A 22,085-nucleotide genomic window follows, 5' to 3' on the forward strand; every position below is an offset into this window, starting at 1 on the left:
TTCCTCGCACAGCTACTTTGCGGCGGCGCATCTTCATAGCACATCTTACTTGCACAGCTACACACATAGCTTAGTATCAGTGGAAACGGTCACACAGTTTCACAGCTTAGCTATTGCATCTTCGTAGCTACATAGCACATCTCTGGTGGTAAAGCACCCTTTATCGGGTATACGGCACCCGCAGAAAGAGTAAGGATAGTGACAAATGTATTCTACTCTACTACGACAAAATATCAAGATTTTTAAATAAAAAAACGCATAGTTTTAATAAAAAATGTTTTAATTTTATTCACAAAAAATACAAACGAATTCAATGGTAACGCTGTTAGCTTAATCTAAATTACATTTCACTATACTACCTAATTTGTTATACATACATACATACAATAATATTGAAGAAATCGGAGGATTTTAGCTACAAAAATATATCTTTTCTTACCAATAATCTTATAGTTATAATATAAAAATAAGTCGGGTTTTCCTTACTGACGCTATAACTCCAGAACGCACGAACCGATTTCCACGGTTTTGCATTCGTTGGAAAGGTCTCGGGCTCCATGAGGTTTATAGTAGTGTCCGACCGAAAGTTCGGTTTCGGCCGAGTTTCGGCCAAAAATCAAGTTTCGGCAACAATTTCGGTTTCGGCCAAAATTGGCCGAAATTTTTGCCGAAACCGAAACTGATTTCGGAAGTTGTCGTGCACGCTCGCCTAACGTCGTTTCTCGCAGCAACGCTTTGGCGGCCGCTGGCGGCCATGTTCGGGAATTGTCGTGCGCCGTAATTTGATTATTCATAACTAATAAACATTTTGCTATGACAACTTTATTTGAAAAAATAATAAAAATATTATTAATATTTTTCTATACTATATTAAATAATAAATCATTACAAGAAAATTAATATACTGTTTCCATTTCATGTCCTAATTAATAATTAATGCAGATTAATCGATACATGACCACGTGAGTTTCGGTTTCGGTTTCGGCCGAAACTAAAGCCACGGCCGAATATTCGGTTTCGGTTTCGGTTTCGGCTGGAAAACCAGTTTCGGTCGGACTCTAGTTTATAGCAAAGAAAATTCAGGAAAAAATTCAAGAGAAAACAGAGAAAATCAGTTTGCTAGTCTTATTTAAAGTTCAAAAATGTTTATTTCATAAGTTTTGTACGAAAAAATATTTAAAATAATACTTACCTAACTAACTGTAGCGCTCAGAGACATTTAATGATTACTTAAACTATTCCTTAGTAACGATTTTGTATCGAAAAGAATTGCTAAGGACTGGGTTAAGTAACCATTAAATGACTCTGAGTACGGCAATTAGTATTTAGGATATGTTAATAATTGAATACTGTTCTTATATGAAAGTAAAAATAATAACTATAATTCGTTAAATTCTGTAGTAAGTAGATTTGCACAATAGGGGTAGATGACTAATTTTTATTTCAATGTCCGTCTTGTAGATTATTTTAAAACATTAGACACGTATTTTTTATTTTCTTACGGAAACAAATACTTTCGAAGTTATATCGATTTGAAATATTGCATGACGACTCTTCTATGTACTCCGATGACACTCATTATATTTGCTTCCACTCCTAAACTTTGATTCGTTTTAAGTATCTAAGTATTGTTATCTTATACGACAAAACAAAAAAATACGTGTCTAATATTTCTTCATTACTTAACAAAAAAGAACTTGATTTAGAAAATCAATACAAAATACACACACAGGAAAAATAAAAACAAATCGTTAAAAAATCCCGCCAAAACAACTGTCAATGTCAATGTCAAAAAAAGCTTAAAAAAAACTAAAAAAGGTGCGTTCGGATACACACTGAAAATTGTTTTAATAGACAACGAATCTCGTCACTAGAGCCATGACGAATAATGTGATAAAGGAATATACGCTGCGATTCGCATGCCCAGGTACAGGAGGCGTGGTGCCCGTGCAAGTTTGCAAGTGGCTCACTAGATCCATGTAATTAGTGGCCCCTATTAACTCAGGGTTCCTCACAGGTTCGGCCAAACTGATGGCAGTGTCTCTGAATAATAAGTGGGATACCCCGTTGAATGGCGAGTAAATTTCTATGTTGATTAACTGGTTTCCATTGGCTGCTATGTATCCGAAGTAGGTGTCGAGGGAATCCATGAGAGTGCTCAGGCTGTTGTAGTATGGGTCGCTTCTGGAAATTGAGAATGGATTTTCGTTATTAATTTATAAGTTTCGTGAGATATAGAAGTGTGGGAGAGCCATGCTTCGGCTCGACCGGAGTGATACCACGGCCGAGCAGAAAACTGACGTAAGTTTTAGGTATATTATCGACTTAAAAATTGAGGTTCGCATTTTATCATGAGTTTTATGTGTTGATCGCGATTCGTTCGCGATTAAAGTCGGTTTTTTAAAACAGTAGGTTCGGAGATTAGTGCATTCAAACAAACTCTTTATGTTCCTTGACCATAGAAGAGCTGTAATGTTGTAGGTTGTCTAGGAATGTTACAGACATGTGGCGCGGCTGTTATAATGCCGTATTTGTAAAGAGTGTTCAAATTAGCTCATAGAGAATAATGTACTTTTTGGCTTAACTACTGGGCCTATTTCGCTCATCTATACTAATATTATAAAGCTGAAGAGTTTGTTTGATTGTTTGTTTGTTTGTTTGTTTGAACGCGTTAATCTCCGGAACTACTGGTCCGATTTGAATAATTCTTTTTGTGTTGAATAGTGCATTTATCGAGGAAGGCTATAGGCAATAAAACATCACGCTATGACCAATAGGAGCCAAGCAGAGCGGGTGAAACCGCGCGGAAGTAGCTAGTTTTTCATATATCGTCAGCCAAGATGATAACAAATATGTGGTTTAAACTAAGTCATAAGAGTTTCCGACGAACTATGAAAAGGATTGGCCACAGAAAGCTCTGCATAGGGACGAGTGGAAGGAGGGTAAGGAGGCCTTTGCCCTGCAGTGGGACGGCCATGGCTGAAAATAAATAAATAAATAATAAAAGAGTTTCCGTAAGTATATTGGTATTGATAACTTACCTTCGAACAACGATTTCACTGTCGAAAACGAGAGATAGCAGACATCCATCATCGATCTCGATACCGGTGCGCAACGCGAGCGAGTTGTTGCGGCACAGGGCGCGGAACTGGGTCTCTTCCAGCTGCAGGGAGCGAATGTAGCCTGGGGGAGAAGCATATCGACGCTGGAAAGGCAAAATGTATTAACCGCCATTATGTGAATTGTTCAGTAGAGCGATTTGAAGTTTCAAATTTTGCAAAAAAAATCATAACTAATTAATTACTGGAGCTTTTTCATTGAAACTCAAAATAGTTATTACGAATAACGTTTACTATGAAATGTAATAATAGAAAATAATGTAAGTGTCTTCGTGTCCAAGATTTTGGAGTTAATACAATGCAGGCCATAATCTTGGTTAGGTAAAATTGACTTAAGTCAGTTGACCGTACTCACCGTGTCCAGGTAAAACATGTTTTAACGAACAAAAAGCTGCATAAATGAGCTAGATAAAATGTGTTATATTCTGTACAGCATACTAACACGTCTAAGTAAAATGTTTTATCAGGCCCGGTCAAGTCAGACCATGAAAACTAAAATGTCTTATCTTGCATTAAGCTAAAGTTTTCGCTGGGCTTTAAGTATTATCTCACAATATTAATGAATAATGGAAGTTACGGGTAAAACTAAATAACGCAAAAAAAATTTTTAAAAGGACTTTTCATCGCAAAATGAAGAAAAAACATAAACCACTTACTTCTGAGATCAATCAGTCTTAAAAAAACCGGCCAAGTGGGAGTCAGACTCGCCCATGAGGGGTTCCGTAGCAGCAAGTAGATGGCATAATATAAAAGTTATAAAATAACTTCGTTATACATAGTGTTTGTATGAACGACAAAGTTATATTTGCGTTTTTTGAAAATGCACTTTTTTATTACGTTTGATGGGTCGACGTTTAGCCGCTATCTTGCCTGGTGGTAAGTGATGACGCGGCCTACGATGGAGCACGTCTGCCCATAACCAACCTATTCACTCGGGCCTTGAAAACACCCAGGTTATACCCATCAGGAAACACAGACTCCGGCAAAGAATCCCACTCTCTAACAGTTCGCACATGGAAGCTTGGAGTGAAGCGCTTCGTGCGAGTGGGTGGGATATCTACCATGAAACGGTGACGCCTCGCCGATTGTCTTGTGGTTCGATAATGGAAAGGACACGGGGGAATCAAGTTGTGCAATTCCCCCGCACACTCTCCGAAAAGTATCCGGTAAAAATTGGAAAGGCTTGCAACCTTGCGCCTGTGTTCAAGGCTTTGAAGCCGGGCCTCCACAAGCGCATCATCATTGATGAGCTTCTTGGCACGCTTTTCGATGTTTTCTAGCGCTTTGATCTGGCATTTAGCCGAGCCGTCCCAAAGGTGAGAACAGTAATCCATACATGACCGAACCTGCGCTTGGTACAGGCTCAGCAGTTGTTTCGGTGTGAAGTACCGTCTCACCCACCAGAGGATACCCAACTTTCTACTAGCCAGATGCGCCTTCGACTCTATATAAGAGCCGAAGTTTAGTGTAAGCGATAAAGTTACGCCCAGAAGCTCAAGATGATCCGATCCGCACGCACGGGTCTGGTTCTGGTCGGGCGGCGAGCTACCCTTGCTCGCCGTCCGCAGACCCGCACTTACGGTGGCCGGAGATCGTCCCGCGATCCCCGACGCCCGGAGTGTCTCACGCGACGGCTGGGACGTGAGGAGGTTTGTTCTCTCACGCGCCCCGCCTTCTCCGTAGCTAGCATGACTGCTTCGCAAAAGGTGGAGACGGCATCCCAGTCCCCCTCGCTCCGCACCATGGCCTGAACCAGTGACGGGCGCGAGAAGTCACCGTCGCCGACCACATCCCTGAGGACTTGGCGGTGCTCAGCCCATACAGGACACACCGCCACCGTTCACGGACGAGTTCTATTAGTATTATTTCTGAAAAAGTAATAATGATATCTCGTTCAAACCAATTTTCTTTGAAAGTTTCAAATGAAATTTACAGCATATATTTTTTTTTTAGTTTTGTCCCTCCCATATTTTAAATGTTAGAGAGGGGGACACTCATTTTTCTACTTTGGAAACGTCTATCTTTCAAACAATTGATTTTAACGAAAAATGGTTTTAGGAACTTTAATGTCTTTTTTAAAGTATTATCGATAGACACCCATCACGAATAGGTTAAAACCCCTTTTAATTTATTAATTGTTATTCGAAATCCAAATAGCGGTTACCAGAATACATCAACCTACAAAGTTTCAACTATGTAGGCCCAACAGTTTTGCCATTTTGGTACGGAACATGGAAAGGCAATACTTTTAAGTATACCTAGTAGAGATCAGATATCACAAGTTAATAGGTACACTTGTACTTAGACTTATACTAATCAAATACAAAATGAAAAACAATCAGACTTTGGAAACATATTCAAGACATAGATAACATGAAACTTCATCAACATCTTTTGTATCAGTATTAATCTTATAAGTGTAAAATATAATCTCACTTAATCTTATATTGAAATAATGACTGCCTCCTTGGCCGAGTGGTTGCAAGTGCGATTACTGGGCAAGGGCAATACCCGGGTTGGGCGAATTATTGCTGGGCTTTTTTCGGTTTTTCGAAAATTTCTCAGTAATAGCATGGAATCTAGAAATGTGTCCGATGTATGGCAATAGGCTCACCTATTACATGGGACTTACAATATAAATTGTGAAAAGTGGGTGTACATTATACAGTGGCGTTACGTGGCATAATGTGCACCGCTGCCTATCCCTTCGGGGATAAAGAGCGTGACGATATAATAATAAAAAATAATCACATTTTGGAAAATTAAAAATCTTCTTCTATATCAACATCTTCTATATCAGTATCTGGTAAATTCTTTTTGGCATTACACGTTTGCAAACTAAGGTACTCCTCATATTTACGAACAGTGTATTGCGACAGCGAGCGTGAACTCCCTCGTCGACAGCGCATGGGTGACTGAAGCGCCCGCGCAACTCTCTCGGCCCTGATTAACAGCCGCGGTCTCGGTGAATTACAGTCTTGAACTACCGTCTAACCACCATAGTTTGGTATTTATCAATCTTTTTTGGGAGGGTTAACTCACAAATGCAATTAATTTTACATTAGGTAAATTAATTTAAGTGCTACAAACACATTATAATAGCTTCAGGTAAAATAGTATTATCAACCATTTTAGTAATAAAATGTTTTGGATAAAATTGTTTTAACGTCAAAATAATTGTAACATGCAGAAAAGTAAAATGTTTTAAATGCAAAAAACATACATTTTATTTACAAGTAAATTGACTTATGTTTATATTTTATAATAATTGCCAATCTGTAAAATGTTTTATTGCGTTACTTTTTAGAAAAATGGAAAGGTAAAGAGATTTAAAACCAATCTAGTTGTAAACTTAAGCAGGTATAAATGACTTATCAATAGTTTGTTACTATCATGTACGCTTTATGAGCCAAAGTAAAAAAATGAATGGATTTAAAACAAAAAAATATACGAAAAGGTCTAAAATCACCGGTGTATTAACCGCCATCAAAGTGCTCAAATTAAGGCGAGACATAGACCATTCGAAAGAGAAAAATCAGGCGATTCCAACGGTATATATAACTCATTTTCGACCAAAGTGGCGCTTAATACATTTTGCCTTTCCAGCGTCGATATGACATTAGTATGTATTGTTACGTAACGCCTCTGGTGTTTCAAGTGTCCATGGGCGGCGGCGATTGCTTTCCATCAGGTGATACGAATGCTCGTTTAATGTTCCATAAAAAATGCCTTTTATCTACAAAGGAGTAGTCAGAGGTACACATTATGGCTCGTTATGCCGCTATACAATGTACCTACTCCCACTTTTCACCATTTGTGTTGTAAGTCCCATGTAATAGGGGGTGAGCCTGTTGACATATACTGGGCACGATTCTAAACTCTTTGCTACTACTGAGAAATTTTTGAGTTACTGAAAAGAGAACAGCAATACTTTGCCCGACCCGGAAATTGAACTCGAGACCTCCTGCACGGCAGTCGCACTTGCGATCACTAGACCAACGATATAGTCAGCAGTATGATATTAGTGATACGTAAATCATACCTAAATGTAAGCATTAACTAAAAAATCCCGGTTTACTCTCGTACATTAATGGAGAAAATCTCTACTAGTTTCCTCATGTGGAGAGAAGCTCTACTAGTTTCGAGTCACGGAGGGGCTCTTCATTATGAGCAGCTTGCGCAGACGCGGCGACGTTATGCAGCCTACTGAGAGTCCCTCTGTGACTCGAAGTGATTTTTACGCGCTCGCGAAAATCTATTGTTTTGTTATTGTGATAAATATAAAACTAATCAGTATACAAAGAAAGTTTCTTTAGGAAAGTTGTTTGTAATCACGAGTACAATCACGTGTTTAAATATCGTTCACTAATTACCGGTCACCCTATACGTACTTCCTAAGATTATTTAGACACCACTGACAAACAGTGAAGAAAAACATTGTAAGGGAACATTGTTCTAAAATTATGAGTTTAAAATCGCCAACCCGCATTGAGTAAGCACGGTGAATAATGCGCAAACCTTTTCTATATTATGAGAAAAGGCCTTTGGTCAGCAGTGGCCACTTATAGGCTGTTGATGATGATGAGGTGATGCTAGTAAAATGGAAACTTACTTCGCATATTCCTGATGTTCAAGAATGCTACATCGTTGGCTGGATCAGCCAGGCAGGCGATGGTGCCGTTGTTACCGAAGTATCTGTTCGACGCATAGTCCCAGGAGCAGACCGCTGAAAAATAATAATTAATGTTTTATAAACAGTTCTTTTTCTTCTCCTCTAATAATATCTTCTGAGTTATTTCGTTGCGGGATCCAAGACAGTCATTCATGTCCCTGGGACGTTGGACTTCAGTGTTTCGGTGTTTGCATGGTTGTATCTACTGTAGATCCTGGTGCACAGGAGTTGCAGCGGTATGGGAGGCTGCGGCGGGCTTTTGTTTGCAACGTCACGCCTTTTATCCCTGAAGAGGCAGAGGTGGACATTGCGACACGTAATGCTGCTATACAATGTACACACACTTTTCACCATTTCTGTTATAAGTCCCATGTAATAGTGGGTAAGTCTATTGCCATATACTGGGCACAATTCCAGACTGCCAATCCAATTCCGTGCTACTACTGAGAAATTTTCGACAATACTTTGCCCGACCCGGGAATCGAAACTAAGACCCCTTGCTCGGCAGTCGCACTTGCAACCACTCGGCCAACGAGGCAGTCAAATATTTTAATACCCTTTACTAATTTACCAGGCACCCTATATCACTACATAGTATAAAACAAAGTCGCTTTCTCTGTCCCTATGTCCCTTTGTACGCTTAAATCTTTAAAACTACGCAACGGATTTTGATGCGGTTTTTTTAATACATAGAGTGATTCAACAGTTTTTTATATAAAAAGAGCCGTCAGCTGCGCTGATTGTAAACTGACACATGCGTGCTGCCATCTGAACAGGCGCGCTCAAACTGTTGTGGTTCTTTCCTCAAAAGACCACTACAGAACCAATTTGCACGGTTCTCCGACATCTTTAATTGATTTTGAGTTTGTTCCGGCATTTCTTCTCAGAGTAGTCGGATAGGAAATGCCGGCCTCATCTAGCTATTTGAAATATTGACGTGTAAAAGAGTTACATTGTAACCTATTTGCAAAATAAATATCATTTATCATTTATTTATCATTTAGGAAGGTACTTACGGTCAGGAATGTCGATCATACCGGGCGTGGCTCGGCAAGCGGTACACAGTCTGGATGAGTTGAAACTCTGTAAAATAGAATAAAACTTAGGGTGTTTTTTTAATAAAGATGTGCTATGTAACTATGCTACGAAGATGTAATGACTAAGCCATGAAACTATGTGAGAGCGTTTCCACTGATACGTACTAAGCTATGTAGTAGCGAGTAAGATATGCTATAAAGATGCGCCGCCGCAAAGTAGCTGTGGAAGGAAGATGCGCAGCTCGAGTATGCGATGTATCGATAGTAGGGAAGCCATCCATACCACACATCTTTCCATATAAAAAACAAAGCTTAGCTGCGTCCGTTTCCACCAGTGCTAAGCTAAGTGTACCAATGAATATGATTGGTGGAAGCCAAACGCATCCACAGCAACGTAGCATAGCACATCTCTGGTGGAAAAGCATGCTAAGGAACTATACATTTGACAGAGACCGGGCAGCAGCGCTCTCTGATAAACCTGAACCTTTTACACTGCGATCTCCACTAATGCTCAATCAAGAGGATTATGATAATCCCCTCATATGTAGAGGAGGCTCATAGTCCAGCAGTGGACGTGGAAATTATTATTATTTTATTATAACGTCACGCCTTTAATCCCCGAAGAGGTAGGCAGAGGTACACATTATGGCACATAATGCCAATGTACACCCACATTTCACAATTTATGTTGTAAGTCCCATGTAATAGGTGGTGAGACTATTGCCATATACCGGGCACATTTCAACTGAGAAATTTTCGAAAAACCGAAATAAGCCCAGTAATACATTCTCGGATGCGACATCTTTCGGTGGGACTCGTCCATGGTTCGATGCCGACTGCAGACGTGCTGAAGCGCGAAAGCATGCGGCATACTTGGCATGGGCGGATGCCAGGCGTCGTAGGGCTGACGATATTCTTCAGAGGAAGAGAGCCTATAACCGGGCTGCCAAGTCATGCAAAAAGGCATTACGGATGGCTCGGTTCAACCACATTGGCCGAATAGGGAACAAACTGGCTTCTTACCCAGCGGGTAGTAAAGCGTTTTGGTCCCTGGCCAAGGCGGTTGAATCGAACTTCTGCCGCCCTTCACTCCCACCTCTCCTGGGGCCTAACGGGACGCTGGCACACACCGCGGTAGAGAAAGCGAACCTGTTTGCTTCTCTATTTGCGGAATCTTCACGTCTTGATACTGGTGGCGCTTTGCCTCCTTCTCTCCATAGAGTTTGCGAGACGAATATGTCAAAAATTCGCATACGACAGAAGGAGGTATATAAGACGTTGCGTAATCTTGACGTGAACAAGGCCAGTGGCCCCGACGGAATCCCAGCCGTGGTTTTAAAAATCTGTGCGCCTGAGTTGTCTCCAATCCTGACACGCCTGTTTCGACTTTCTTTGGAGACTGGTCAAGTGCCGGTTGCATGGAAGCTAGCCAACGTGCAGCCTGTGCCCAAAAAGGTAGTCGTGCCGACCCTAATAATTACCGGCCCATCTCGGTCACGTCCATACTCTGCAAGAGTATGGAACGTGTACTTAACAACAGGCTCCTGGCATACCTTGAAGGTAACGACCTCCTCAGTGATCAGCAGTATGGGTTTCGCCGCAACCGATCCACTGGGGACCTTCTTGCGTATGCCACCCACATTTGGAGCGAGGCCATCGAGAAGCACGGGGAGGCAATAGCGGTCTCACTCGATATATCGAAGGCCTTTGACAGGGTTTGGCACGACAGCCTTATCGGCAAGCTTCCTGCATATGGACTTCCCGCTGATCTGTGCAGATGGATTGCAGACTTCCTGAGGGATCGGTCAATTCGAGTAGTCATTGATGGCTGCTCGTCTGACCAATTTGGCATCAACGCCGGAGTCCCTCAGGGGTCAGTACTTTCAGCAACGCTCTTTTTGCTGCACATCAACGACCTGCTTAAGCCCGGTATCTTTGGGTATGCAGATGACAGCACAGTTGTTGAAAGGTATGTGTCCGATGCGCGGAGTAGCGGAACACAGATCCGGTCTCAAAGAGAATCCATGGTCGAACGGTTGAACTCGTCCTTGAAGGCGGTTTCCGATTGGGGTGACGCCAACTTGGTCAAGTTCAACGCTACCGAAACCCAGGCGTGTCTATTCTCTGCCAAACGGAGTCAATTTCCGCTGGCTCCGACTTTCCGAAATGTGTCCGTTCCGGTAGCGGATCGTCTTGAGCTTCTGGGCGTAACTCTATCGCCAACGCTTAACTTCGGCTCTTATATAGAGTCGAAGGCGCATCTGGCTGGTAGGAAGTTGGGTATTCTCTCGAAGGTGAGACGGTACTTCACACCGAAACAACTGCTGAGCCTGTACCAAGCGCAGGTTCGGTCATGTATGGAGTACTGTTCTCACCTTTGGGACGGCTCGGCCAAATACCAGCTGGATGCGCTCGAACACATTGAAAGGCGTGCCAAGAGGCTCATCAATGACGATGCGCTTGTGGAGGCCCGGCTTCAAAGCCTTGAACACAGGCGCAAGGTCGCAAGCCTTTCCGTTTTTTACCGGATACATTTCGGAGAGTGTGCGGGGGAATTGCACAACTTGATTCCCCCTAGTCCTTTTCATCATCGAACCACAAGACAATCGGCGAGGCGTAACCGCTTCATGGTAGATATCCCACCCACTCGCACGAAGCGCTTCGCTTCAAGCTTCCTTGTGCGAACTGCTAGGGAGTGGAACTCCTTGCCGGAGTCTGTGTTTCCTGATGGGTATAACTTGGGTGTCTTCAAGGCCCGAGTGAATAGGTTGCTTATGGGCAGACGTGCTCCACCGTAGGCCGTATCATCACTTACCATCAGGTGAGATAGCGGCCAAACGTCGACCCATTAAATGTAAAAAAAAAAAAAAAAAAAAAAAAATACTTAGCCCGACCCGGGAATCGAACCCGAGACCCCTTGCCCGGCAGTCGCACTTGCAACCACTCGGCTAACGAGGCAGTCATGACGTGGAAACTCCAAGGCAAATGCATCCACAGCAACGTAGCATAGCACATCTCTGGTAGAAAAGCACACTTATAAAGATACTTGGTATCAATTTTTGATACCACGGCCTCACAGAAAACCGACGTGAAACAACGCTTGCGTTGTGTTTCGTTGTGTGAGTGAGGTTACCGGAGGCCCAATTCCCCCCTTCCCAATCTTCCCCATCCCCATTCCCGAACAACAACCCTTAATTTCCTAACTCCAAAAAAGCCGGTAACGCACTTGTAAAGCCTCTGGTGTTTCAAGTGTCCATGGGCAGCGGCGATTGCTTACCATCAGGTAATACGTCTGCTCGATTACCGGCATGTTTCATAAAAAAAAGATACTTACCGAAGAGTCAGACAGAGCAAAGGAAGCGTCGATAGCGCCGGGGGCACAAGCTCCGCCGAAGTACTCGCCAACTACTCTCGCGTAGTCACATTCAGAGGTCGACAGAATACCCCTCTCATGTCCAGTCCTCACAAACGACACATAAGCTGGAAATAAATAACATAAACTTAAAATTCACTGAAGAAAAATAACTTATAATGAGCGAGGCGAGAGACAGTGTCAGACTCTTTCTAAAAACTACCCCGTTCCTACTCTTGCTTTTTAAGCCGGAGCCCCGGTAATCCGTTCGACATCAGCCCTACTGGTTCCCTACTGTGGTGGTCTGATGGCTCTTTGAGACGCGCGTGGAAGGTTTCTGAAGGGTCTGGTTCTGGTCGGGCGGCGAGCTACTCTAGCTCGCCTTATAGCCCCCTGCTAATCATGCGCCCCGCCTCTTATTTAGCTAGCATGACTGCTTCGCAGAAAGAGGAGACGGCATCCCAGTCCCCCTCGCTCCGCACCATGGCCTGAACCAGAGCCGGACGCGAGCATAATCATCGTGGTAGCTTATTATCATCCTCATTTTTATTGGATTGGTTGAGTTGACACAGCTTAATTTATTGAAACCAAATTGTGTGTTTCAATCGGCAGAATTGTTAACTTTTGGTTGAGGATAATGACGCCGTTAACTTTATGTTATTTTTTGGAAAATCTCCCGGTGGCGCTTCGCCGATTATTTCTAAGCAATCGCCGCCGCCCATGGACACTTGAAACACCAGAGGCGTTACAAGTGCATTGCCGGCTTTTTGAGGATTAGCAATTAAAGGGTAGTTGTTCGGGAATCGGGGATAGGGAAGATTGGGAAGGGGGAATTGGGGGAAATTTTGTGGTCGTCTTACCTAATCCACCGAATTCAGGGAAGCAGGCGTTCCTGTCTCGCAGGTTCTCGAAGCGGGAGACGTTGCCGGAGACGACAGACGATTCCTTGACGAAAGCAGCGATCCTGGTCGCGTTGATCGGTTGGTTCTGGATCAGTTTCACTGGTGTCAGCTGGTAGTGTCTGGTGAAAGAAAGTAAGGGTTAGTAAAAACTGACGTGAAACAACAGTTGCATTGTGTTTCGTTGTGTGAGTGAGGTTACCGGAGGCCCAATTACCTCCCCAATCTTCCCAATCCCCGAAAAACCCTTAAATTCCTAACCCCCTAAAGGTCGGCAACACGCTTGTAACGCTTCTGGTGTTTCAAGTATCCATGGACGACGTCGATTGCTTACCATCAGGTGATACGTCTCAAGTCAAAGTCAAATCATATATTCCAATTAAACCATAGGGACTTTTGAAACGTCAACAAAGAAAGAAATAAGCAATAGTCTGTCTCCGTCAGTGAACCTTTTTTTTTAGGGGGAAAAATCATCCAATGACTTCTCTCGCCAGGGCGAGGCGAGAGGGAGTGTCAGACTCTTACTGACTAAAACCCACCCTGTTCCTACTCCTGCTTATCGAGCCGGAGCTCCGGTAACCCGCTAGGTAATCCGCAATAAAGCTAGGAGCACGTTCCAAAGTGTAGCTTCGAATGGAAAAGTTGATGAGTCTGCATTTGATCACCAAACCGCTCACTGACAGAATAGTAAAGCGAAGATGTGGCCGAAGATGGAGCAGTGAGCACACAGACTTAGAAAGTACCTATTCACTCTGACCTTGGAAAGATCCGAGGTGTATTTCTCAGGAAATATAGAAGCCGGCAGATTGTTCCCATTCTTTGCCTGCACGGTTAGGAACGTTGATTCGAACCGTTTTCTTTCGCATCCAAGGGAAGTCCACTCTGTAGGGATGATATCCATGTAAGAATTATCACTTACTGTCTAGCTAAGTAGCCGTAGGTGGTGGGGATGGCGAGGAAGTCCACTTGCTCAGCCTTGATGTCGGAGAGACAGTCCAGGATCGTGTTCCTTCTCAGACAGGTTATAGCCGGCTGGATACCTGAAGCAAAAACAATATTTTATTATGACTGCACGGTTGGTGCGGTGGCTGGATTCCCGCACGGAGCAACTCTTTGTGTGATCCACAAATTGTTTTTTTTTTATGTTAAATGGGCTGACGTTTGGCCGCTATCTCGCCTGATGGTAAGTGATGATGCGGCCTACGATGGAGCACGTCTGCCCATAAGCAACCTATTGTTGTTTCGGGTCTGTGTGTCATGTGTATGTGAACTTGTATGTTTGTAAACGCACCCACGAGAAAATCCTAAAGTGGGGCAACGTTCTTTTAAAAAAATAATAATTTGTACCGACCTTAAAGAAAGAATACATTTTTACAAGTCACTAAAAGTCAAAGCATTTTCATTCAATTAAACCTTTAAACAATTTATTTATTTATCTATCTTAACATTAAATACATCTTTACAGGCACACCTAATACGATAAAATGCAGTACTTATAAAAATAAAATAAACCAAATACGAGTATCTGTATGAACATAAAAACAAACTTAACATTAACGTTATCCTAATACTTACTAACATTTACAAATTATAGGAACTCATTACTACAACCATAACCAACAAAAAAAACATCTGAACATAGTACTTCCTTCTTTTTTGAAGTCGGTATAAATTTAGTTAAAGGTACGCGTCCACAGGCCCGAATCGTACGCATCGCACGCAACGGATTTTAGTTTATCTTGTATAGAAACTCATACAACTGCGTCCACTGATCCGTATCGTACGGACCGAATGTCTACATGCGATGCGCACTGATGAAGTCATACGGAATGCGTATGCGGGCCTGTGGTCGCATCTTTCTAAGATTATTTAGACACCACTGACAAACAGTGAAAGAATACACCGTGTGGAAACCTGGGCTTATAATTTCTTATTATAAGTTTTCAAATAGCCAACCCGCATTAAGCAAGCGTGGAGATTAATGCTCAAACCTTCTACGTGTGAAAAGAGGTATTGGTCAGTAGTGGACACTTATAGGCTGTTGTCACTACCAAGTTTTGTAGAGTATTGGTTGTAGTTAAATAAGGCGGCCCGGAGGCCCATTACCCCCTTCCTAAACTTCCCAATCCCCGATTCCTGAACAACAACACTTAATTTCCTGACGCCCAAAGTCAAAGTCAAAATCAAAATTATTTATTTCAATAGACCAGGAAGGCACTCTTCAACGTCAAACGGCTGGCAACGCACTTGTAACGCCTCTGATGTTTCAAGTGTCCATGGGTGGCGGCGATTGCTTACCATCAGGTGATACGTATGCTCGTATACCGGCGTGTTTTATATATAAAAAAATGGTATCTTACCCAGAACATGAGCTGCAGATCGCACCCAGTTGCACTTGGTGTCTTCCTCAGCGGAGATGGTGCACCAGCGGCGGGCAGGCATGCAGGATGCACTGGCTTCAGCACTGCTGATCGTACGAACTGTAATTAAAGTAAAATAACATTTATAACAGACTAGATAGATAGATAATTATTTTCCCTGTTTTCCTGTTTTTCTCTTGAATTTTTCCTGAATGTTCTTTGCTATAAACCTAAACGGAGCCCGAGACCTTTCCAACGAATGCAAAACCGTGGAAATCGGTTCGTGCGTTCGGGAGTTATAGCGTCAGGAAGGAAAACCCGACTTATTTTTATATTATGGATATCCCACTTTTTATCTATCGTTTAATAACTATCGTGAGACATTCCAAATTAACAAAAATCACTGTTTATTATTCATGTATATTATTGCATTGCGATGCTCTAGCAAGACTTGATACTAGTCGAATTCTTCGTCAAACAGTTACGTGAGTAAGCCGATAACATTATAATTAATTTAGTATGTCTCACGAAAGTTATAATAAAATGATAAATAAGACTTACTTGATGAAGTGTAATTCAATGGCGATACAGGAGCATCCTCATACACCACCCTGGCGTTGGCACCACCAGCGAGCATGGTGAATAGAGTGGCCTGCCAAGAGCCGCTTGGGGAGGAGCCAGCCGGCCAAGCGCTTCTCAAAGCCAGATAAACGGCTTCTGCGTTTGCTCTGTAATTCAAAAGTTCAAGTTTTTAGTAGTTTTAAGACCTTGAGAGACCTAGAGGTTGTGTAGCTCCGTCCCTCTCGCACTGATCAGTGATCGACCATTTTGACACAATTGTAATAGCAGACTAAGGCCCCAGGAGGTATAAGACGCCCGCTTCTCATGCATGAGAGAGCGGGTTCGAAACCTACCAACGGCAATGTACCAATATGATTTTTTCCGAGTTATATGTACTTTTTAAGATTATTTAGACACTACTGACAAACGGTGAAGGAAAACATCGTGAGGAAACCAGGGCTTATAATTTCTATTTATAAGTTGCTCTTTACATTAAGTATAGCGACCTCTATCACTACGAAATTATAACTTGTACTCACTGCACTGACATGTATGTGATGCCATCTATCGCGACATACGAGTAACGAAGATTTACTCAATACGCCGACAGATGGCGCGCTTAGCAAAAATCTAGCAATATTTAAAATTAATACTAACAAAGGATTTTATTTTTTATTTTTTATTTAGCGATCTGAAATTGTTTTAACACCGTTTTTTGAACATTTTCAGTAGTATAACAGACTTTATTACATAACTGGTGGATTAAATTGGGTGCTACATTAAAAATGCTTTTTGTTTTTTACGAAGATTAGTAAATAATATTATGATGTTATGTTATTAAATACTTACGTAGAAGCCACAATGGTGCCCCATGGTTGACGGACGAAGGCACATGGTGAGATAGCGTTGTTCAGCGTGTCGGTGGTAAGAGGGGCAAGCGTACCATTGGGGCATAGCACCGCATAGGATGGGGCGTCATTGGGGTTGCGAGTCTGAAAAAAAAAGAGATCACTTCTGAGTAACCTTTTTTTTAAAGGGGGAAAATCATTCAATGACTTCTCCCGCCTTAGGTGAGGCGAGAGGGAGTGTCAGACTCTTACTGACTAAAAACCACCCCGTTCCTTCTCCTGCTTTGAGCCGGAGCCCCGGTAACCTTTTACGTTGTCCGCAGCTCCGGACTTCTGAATAGGCTAGTAGACTAATTTTTATCTTAATGTCCGTCTTGTAGATATCTATAAATAGACTGCACGGTGCGCAGGCTGCATGGCTGCCGTACAACATGTAGCGGTTTCGATCCCCGCAAGCAACTCTTTGTGTGATCCACAAATTGTTGTTTTGGGTCTGGGTGTCACGTGTATGTGAACTTGTATGTTTGTAAACGCACCCACGACACAGAAGAAAATCCTAGTGTGGGACAACATTTTATAAAAAAATGTGTGAATGTTTGAGAGTTTGTGTAGATATATATATGTATGTTTGTTACTCAACCACGTAGAAACGGCTGAAGGGATCGGAATAAAATTAGGACTAAGAATAGAAAAACACATAGGCTACTTTTATATCCCACAGAAACGTGAGCAAAGCCGTTAACAGGAAGCTAGTATCATGATATTTATTTAAACAATAATATGGTGTAATAAGTAACCGTTTCTTTGTTCATTTCTAGCCAATAGGATGCGTCCATTTTGGCACCAGCGCGACCCGCATGCGCGAGAATACCTCGCCGCTCACCCCCGCAATATCGATCTTTTAAAATGAAGCGTGGGACCAACGCCTTTTGTGTTTTTAAACCACGTGGTGCAATAGGATCTAATTATTTTTTAATCATCATCATATCAGCTAAAAGACACCCACTGCTGATCATAGGCCTCCTTCAATGACTTCCAGATATATATTTTTTTAATATTGTCTACTAATTCTTTTGTGTTTTAAGCCGTGGTCCTAAAAGATCTAATTCATTTTTAATCAACATCTTATCAGCTAAAAGACGTCCACTGCTGCACATAAGCGTTTAAGTGTGGGAGAGCCATGTTTCGGCACGACCGGGGTGATACCACGGCCGAGCAGAAAACCGACGTGAAACAACGGTTGCGTTGGTTACCGGAGGCCCAATTACTCCCTTTCCAATCTTCTCAATCCCCGATTCCCTAACAACCCTTAATTTCCTAACCCCTAAAAGGCCGGCAACGCACTTGTAACGCCTCTGGTGTTTAAAATAGGCCACCCCTAATGACTTCCAGATATATTTTATTTGAATATAATCTAATAAGGGTAGTTCTTCAGAGACAAAATTTTCGATGTCTTTGGGAATATTTTTGAAACCAACTAACAAAACGGCATGTAATATTTTTTTTAGTATAGTTTAGCTATATCAGTTACTAGGACAAACAATATTTTTTAAATAATTGCAGTCTAGGTACAAAATATTTTTTTTTAAAGCTTGTTCTTCTGATTCATATGGTGTGTCCGTTTGCCATTTTCCGGAACAAAGTAGTCGATTTCGCATTTTCCCTTTGATACTTCAATATAAATTATAATTACATCGAAAGGAGATGAGTTGTCCTCTTCAAAAAAAAATATGCAGTCATTATAACTATGTTAGTATGATTATAAATAAATAAATAAGAAGTGTCCGGCGTATAATACTGATTAATATGGCGTAAGCTACGAATGACCATACTTTGTCGGGTATTAATAATGAGACGAGAGGCTTCCTGTGCGGAGGGAAACCAGGCGTACAACGGACAAGCTAGGAGGCGGACATGCGGCTGGTTGGCTTAGATCCAGGTGTTACTAAGGTAAATATCTGATTCATCTGTGTTTGGTTTACATGGCATCCTGATTACAATGCCTATTTTATAAAATTTACTTTACAGTTTTAAAACTTCAACCTATGTTTCGTGTGAAGCTTTTTGGTTATACATTCGTGTTGAAAAATGATAAGAATGAAGTCTGTATATACGATGAGTTATGCATGATTGTAAGCAAAATCCTGATTCATCTGTGCCTGATTCGTATGGTCAAAACCGCATATGAATTATAAAATAATGCTCTTGTTGCGTTGTCCATTTTTTTACTAGTCTTATTTTTAAATTAACTTAGCTATAAATGTTATAGCTACAATTTAAAAACTTTTTTTTTGAGGAAATTAATATGAGTCTGAAATTGCTAATCCGCCCTGAGCAAGCGTGATGATAAATGCTCGTGACTTCTCTGTGCGAAAGTACTCGAAAATGGTATGCTAACAATTAAAATAAATACAGAGCTCATTTACATACAATTTTCAATTGTTCAACAGATTCATCTGTAACAATTTCTGATTCATCTGGGCAGAAAATATTCAAACGTCGATATCTCGAAAACTATTTTTTTAAAACGAGTCCCTCATTCGAATATACGTTATTTGGTATACCTATTTTCATATGAACACGTGTTACAGATCTTAAAGTGGAATTAAATTTTGGCCATATGAATCAGTCGAATAATCAAATTTCGAAGAACTACCCATAACTCTTAATAGCAGATTATATTAATACTAGCCATATTTATACGAGCCATATTTAATACTAGCCACTTCCGCACGGTTTCACCCGCTCTGCTCGGCTCCTATTAGTCATAGCGTGATGTTTTATAGCTTATAGCGTTCCTTAATAAATGCACTATCCAACACAATAATAATTATTCAATTCGGACTAGTAGTTCCAAAGATTAGCGATTAACAAACAAACTCTTCAGTTTTATAATATTAGTATAGATTTATTAAGAATTAAGAAATAAGAATGGTTTACTTAAACTGAAACTAAGCGACTTTTCTCGTAATTGGGTAGTTTCCTAGGTCAAAAATAAATTATTTTGATATTTCAATATAATAAAATATCCCAAAATAATCGTATTTTCATTCATTCATTTGACGATATAGTTATTTATTTAATTTTTCTTGCTATTTTTTGCGTAATAAGTATGCTATTTGACGCAAAAAAATTATGACGTCATAATTTGCAATGTCATACAAAATTCCATAGAAAAGTAACGTTTTTGACATTTCGATAAAAGTATTGAATTTGACTAGTTGGATAATACCCTATTAGTTGGTCGTTTAGCATCAAATATGTATAAGGATAGAAGTGCAAGGAGCAGTGATCGATATTGCGGGGACTGAGCGGTGAGGAGGCCGCGCGCATGCGTCTCGCGGTGGTGCCATCGAAGTTGCACCCTATAAAGCTTGCTTTAAACGATAGTTCTTAGACTATTATTTATTACTAGCTTCGCATGGGTGCAATGGTGATATATTATGCATAATATGCATGTTATTATACATAATATAAAACTTCCTCTTGAATCACTCTATCTGTTAAAAAACCGTATTACCGAAAAGAGATTTTGTTTTATACTATGTAGTGAACTATGTGACCGTTTCCACTGATACTAAGCTATGTAGCTGTGCGAGGAAGATGCGCAGCTCGAGTATACGATGTATCGATAGTAGGGAAACCATCCATAGCATACATCAACAGCACGCATCCATATCACGCATCATTTATACTAATTTATACTAATATTATAAAGCTGAAGAGTTTGTTTGATTGTTTGTTTGTTTGAACGCGCTAATCTCCGGAACTACTGGTCCGATTTGAATAATTATTTTTGTGTTGGGTAGCGCATTTATCGAGGAAGGCTATAGGCTATAAAACATCACGCTATGACCAATAGGAGCCAAGCAGAGCGGGTGAAACCGCGCGGAAGTAGCTATTCCATATAAAAAAACATACCTAAACTGAGTCCAATACTAAGCTACGTCTACCAATAAAAACGATAAGTGGAAACCAAACGCATCCACAGCAACGTAGCACAGCACATCTCTATTGAAAAATCAACCTTAAAAATAAGAACTTACAGTAAAGAATTCCCTGACGTGTTGCCAAGCGACGTACGCCACAGCGGTGTTGGTAGCATTACTATTGACTCTGAGGCACTCCAAAGCTTGAATGTGGCGGTTATCATTCCTGACTCCAGCTACTCCTACTCCCATGTCCAGGGTGTATCGGGAACAGCTAGCGTCAGGTCCACAACGGCTGCAGAGAGATGAATAGCGGGATTCTGGAAAAGAAAGGTTTTAATGCATTTTACGACGTGGCGATTGTCGCGCTGCTACGTAAGTAACAGCTCTTGAATATGAGCCTCTAGCATGGTCAAAGTCAAAGTCAAAGCATTTATTTCAATAAATCCTAAATAAGGCACTTTTGAAACGTCAAATTGAATTGTTCGTCAGTCTGTCTGTCAGTGAAGCTAGGCGCTCGTTCCAAAGTGTTGCTTCGAATGGAGAAGAACGAGCAAGAAACTCCATGGCTTGAAACTAGTCGAGTTCCTCGACAGACAGTTACGTGAGTAAGCCGATAACATAATAATTCATTTAGTATGTGTCTCGAAAGTTATAATAAAAAAAAGGGTTTTATTTTACTTATTGTGTTGAGGTGGGCTTGAGGTTTAAGACCGCTTCTCATGTAAGAAGATGCGGGCTCGAAACCTACCAACGGCAAGTACCAATTTGACTTTTTCCGAGTTATATGTACTTTCTAAGATTATTTAGACACCACTGACAAACGGCGAAGGAAAATATCGTGAGGAAACCTGGGCTTATAATTTTAAAGTTTGAAATCGATGACCCGCATTGAGCAAGCGTAGTGATTAATGCTCAAACATTTTCTATATGAGAAGAGGCTTTTGGTCAGCAGTGGCCACTTATAGACTGGTGATGTGTGATTGTGGATTCATATAAAGAGTTGATCCTTTCGGAAATCGAGCCCGTTACACGACAGCCAGTTGCCCAGCCACCGCCCCAACTGTGCAGTCAAAAAATTTTAAACATAAAAATTATATTTACGATTCGATGAGGATATTCTCTAATTAATGAATGTTACTAGAACTAAATCTCTTCTCTTTATAAGACGCTACACCAGCGCCCTCTACCCAAAAAAACCACATTAGCCTTCAATGTAAACATGTTGTACAGCGTGCCTTATAGGGCGCGGTCACCGTGACACCACCGCGACACGCAGGCGCGAGATCCCTTCACCCCGCACCCCCT

General features: G+C 41.3%; 1 protein-coding gene across 1 annotated transcript in view; it reads right to left on the minus strand.

Annotated features, from left to right (window-relative positions):
- Window positions 1-262: 262 nt before the first annotated feature.
- Window positions 263-22,085, minus strand: part of LOC118278499 (transferrin-like) — a 32,814-nt gene continuing 10,991 nt past the window's right edge. Inside the window, exons 6-16 of the mRNA XM_050703484.1 lie at window positions 20,895-21,097; window positions 16,850-16,992; window positions 16,001-16,167; window positions 15,440-15,559; window positions 13,999-14,119; window positions 13,041-13,201; window positions 12,163-12,308; window positions 8,808-8,874; window positions 7,732-7,845; window positions 3,042-3,183; window positions 263-2,184 (exon numbers count right to left, since the gene is read on the minus strand). Of these exons, the coding sequence (XP_050559441.1) occupies window positions 1,848-2,184; window positions 3,042-3,183; window positions 7,732-7,845; window positions 8,808-8,874; window positions 12,163-12,308; window positions 13,041-13,201; window positions 13,999-14,119; window positions 15,440-15,559; window positions 16,001-16,167; window positions 16,850-16,992; window positions 20,895-21,097 (1,721 nt within the window). The 3' untranslated portion in view covers window positions 263-1,847. The remainder of the gene's footprint in view (window positions 2,185-3,041; window positions 3,184-7,731; window positions 7,846-8,807; window positions 8,875-12,162; window positions 12,309-13,040; window positions 13,202-13,998; window positions 14,120-15,439; window positions 15,560-16,000; window positions 16,168-16,849; window positions 16,993-20,894; window positions 21,098-22,085) is intronic.

Source organism: Spodoptera frugiperda, chromosome 24 (assembly GCF_023101765.2).
Source record: "Spodoptera frugiperda isolate SF20-4 chromosome 24, AGI-APGP_CSIRO_Sfru_2.0, whole genome shotgun sequence".
Taxonomy (NCBI): Eukaryota; Metazoa; Arthropoda; class Insecta; order Lepidoptera; family Noctuidae; genus Spodoptera; species Spodoptera frugiperda.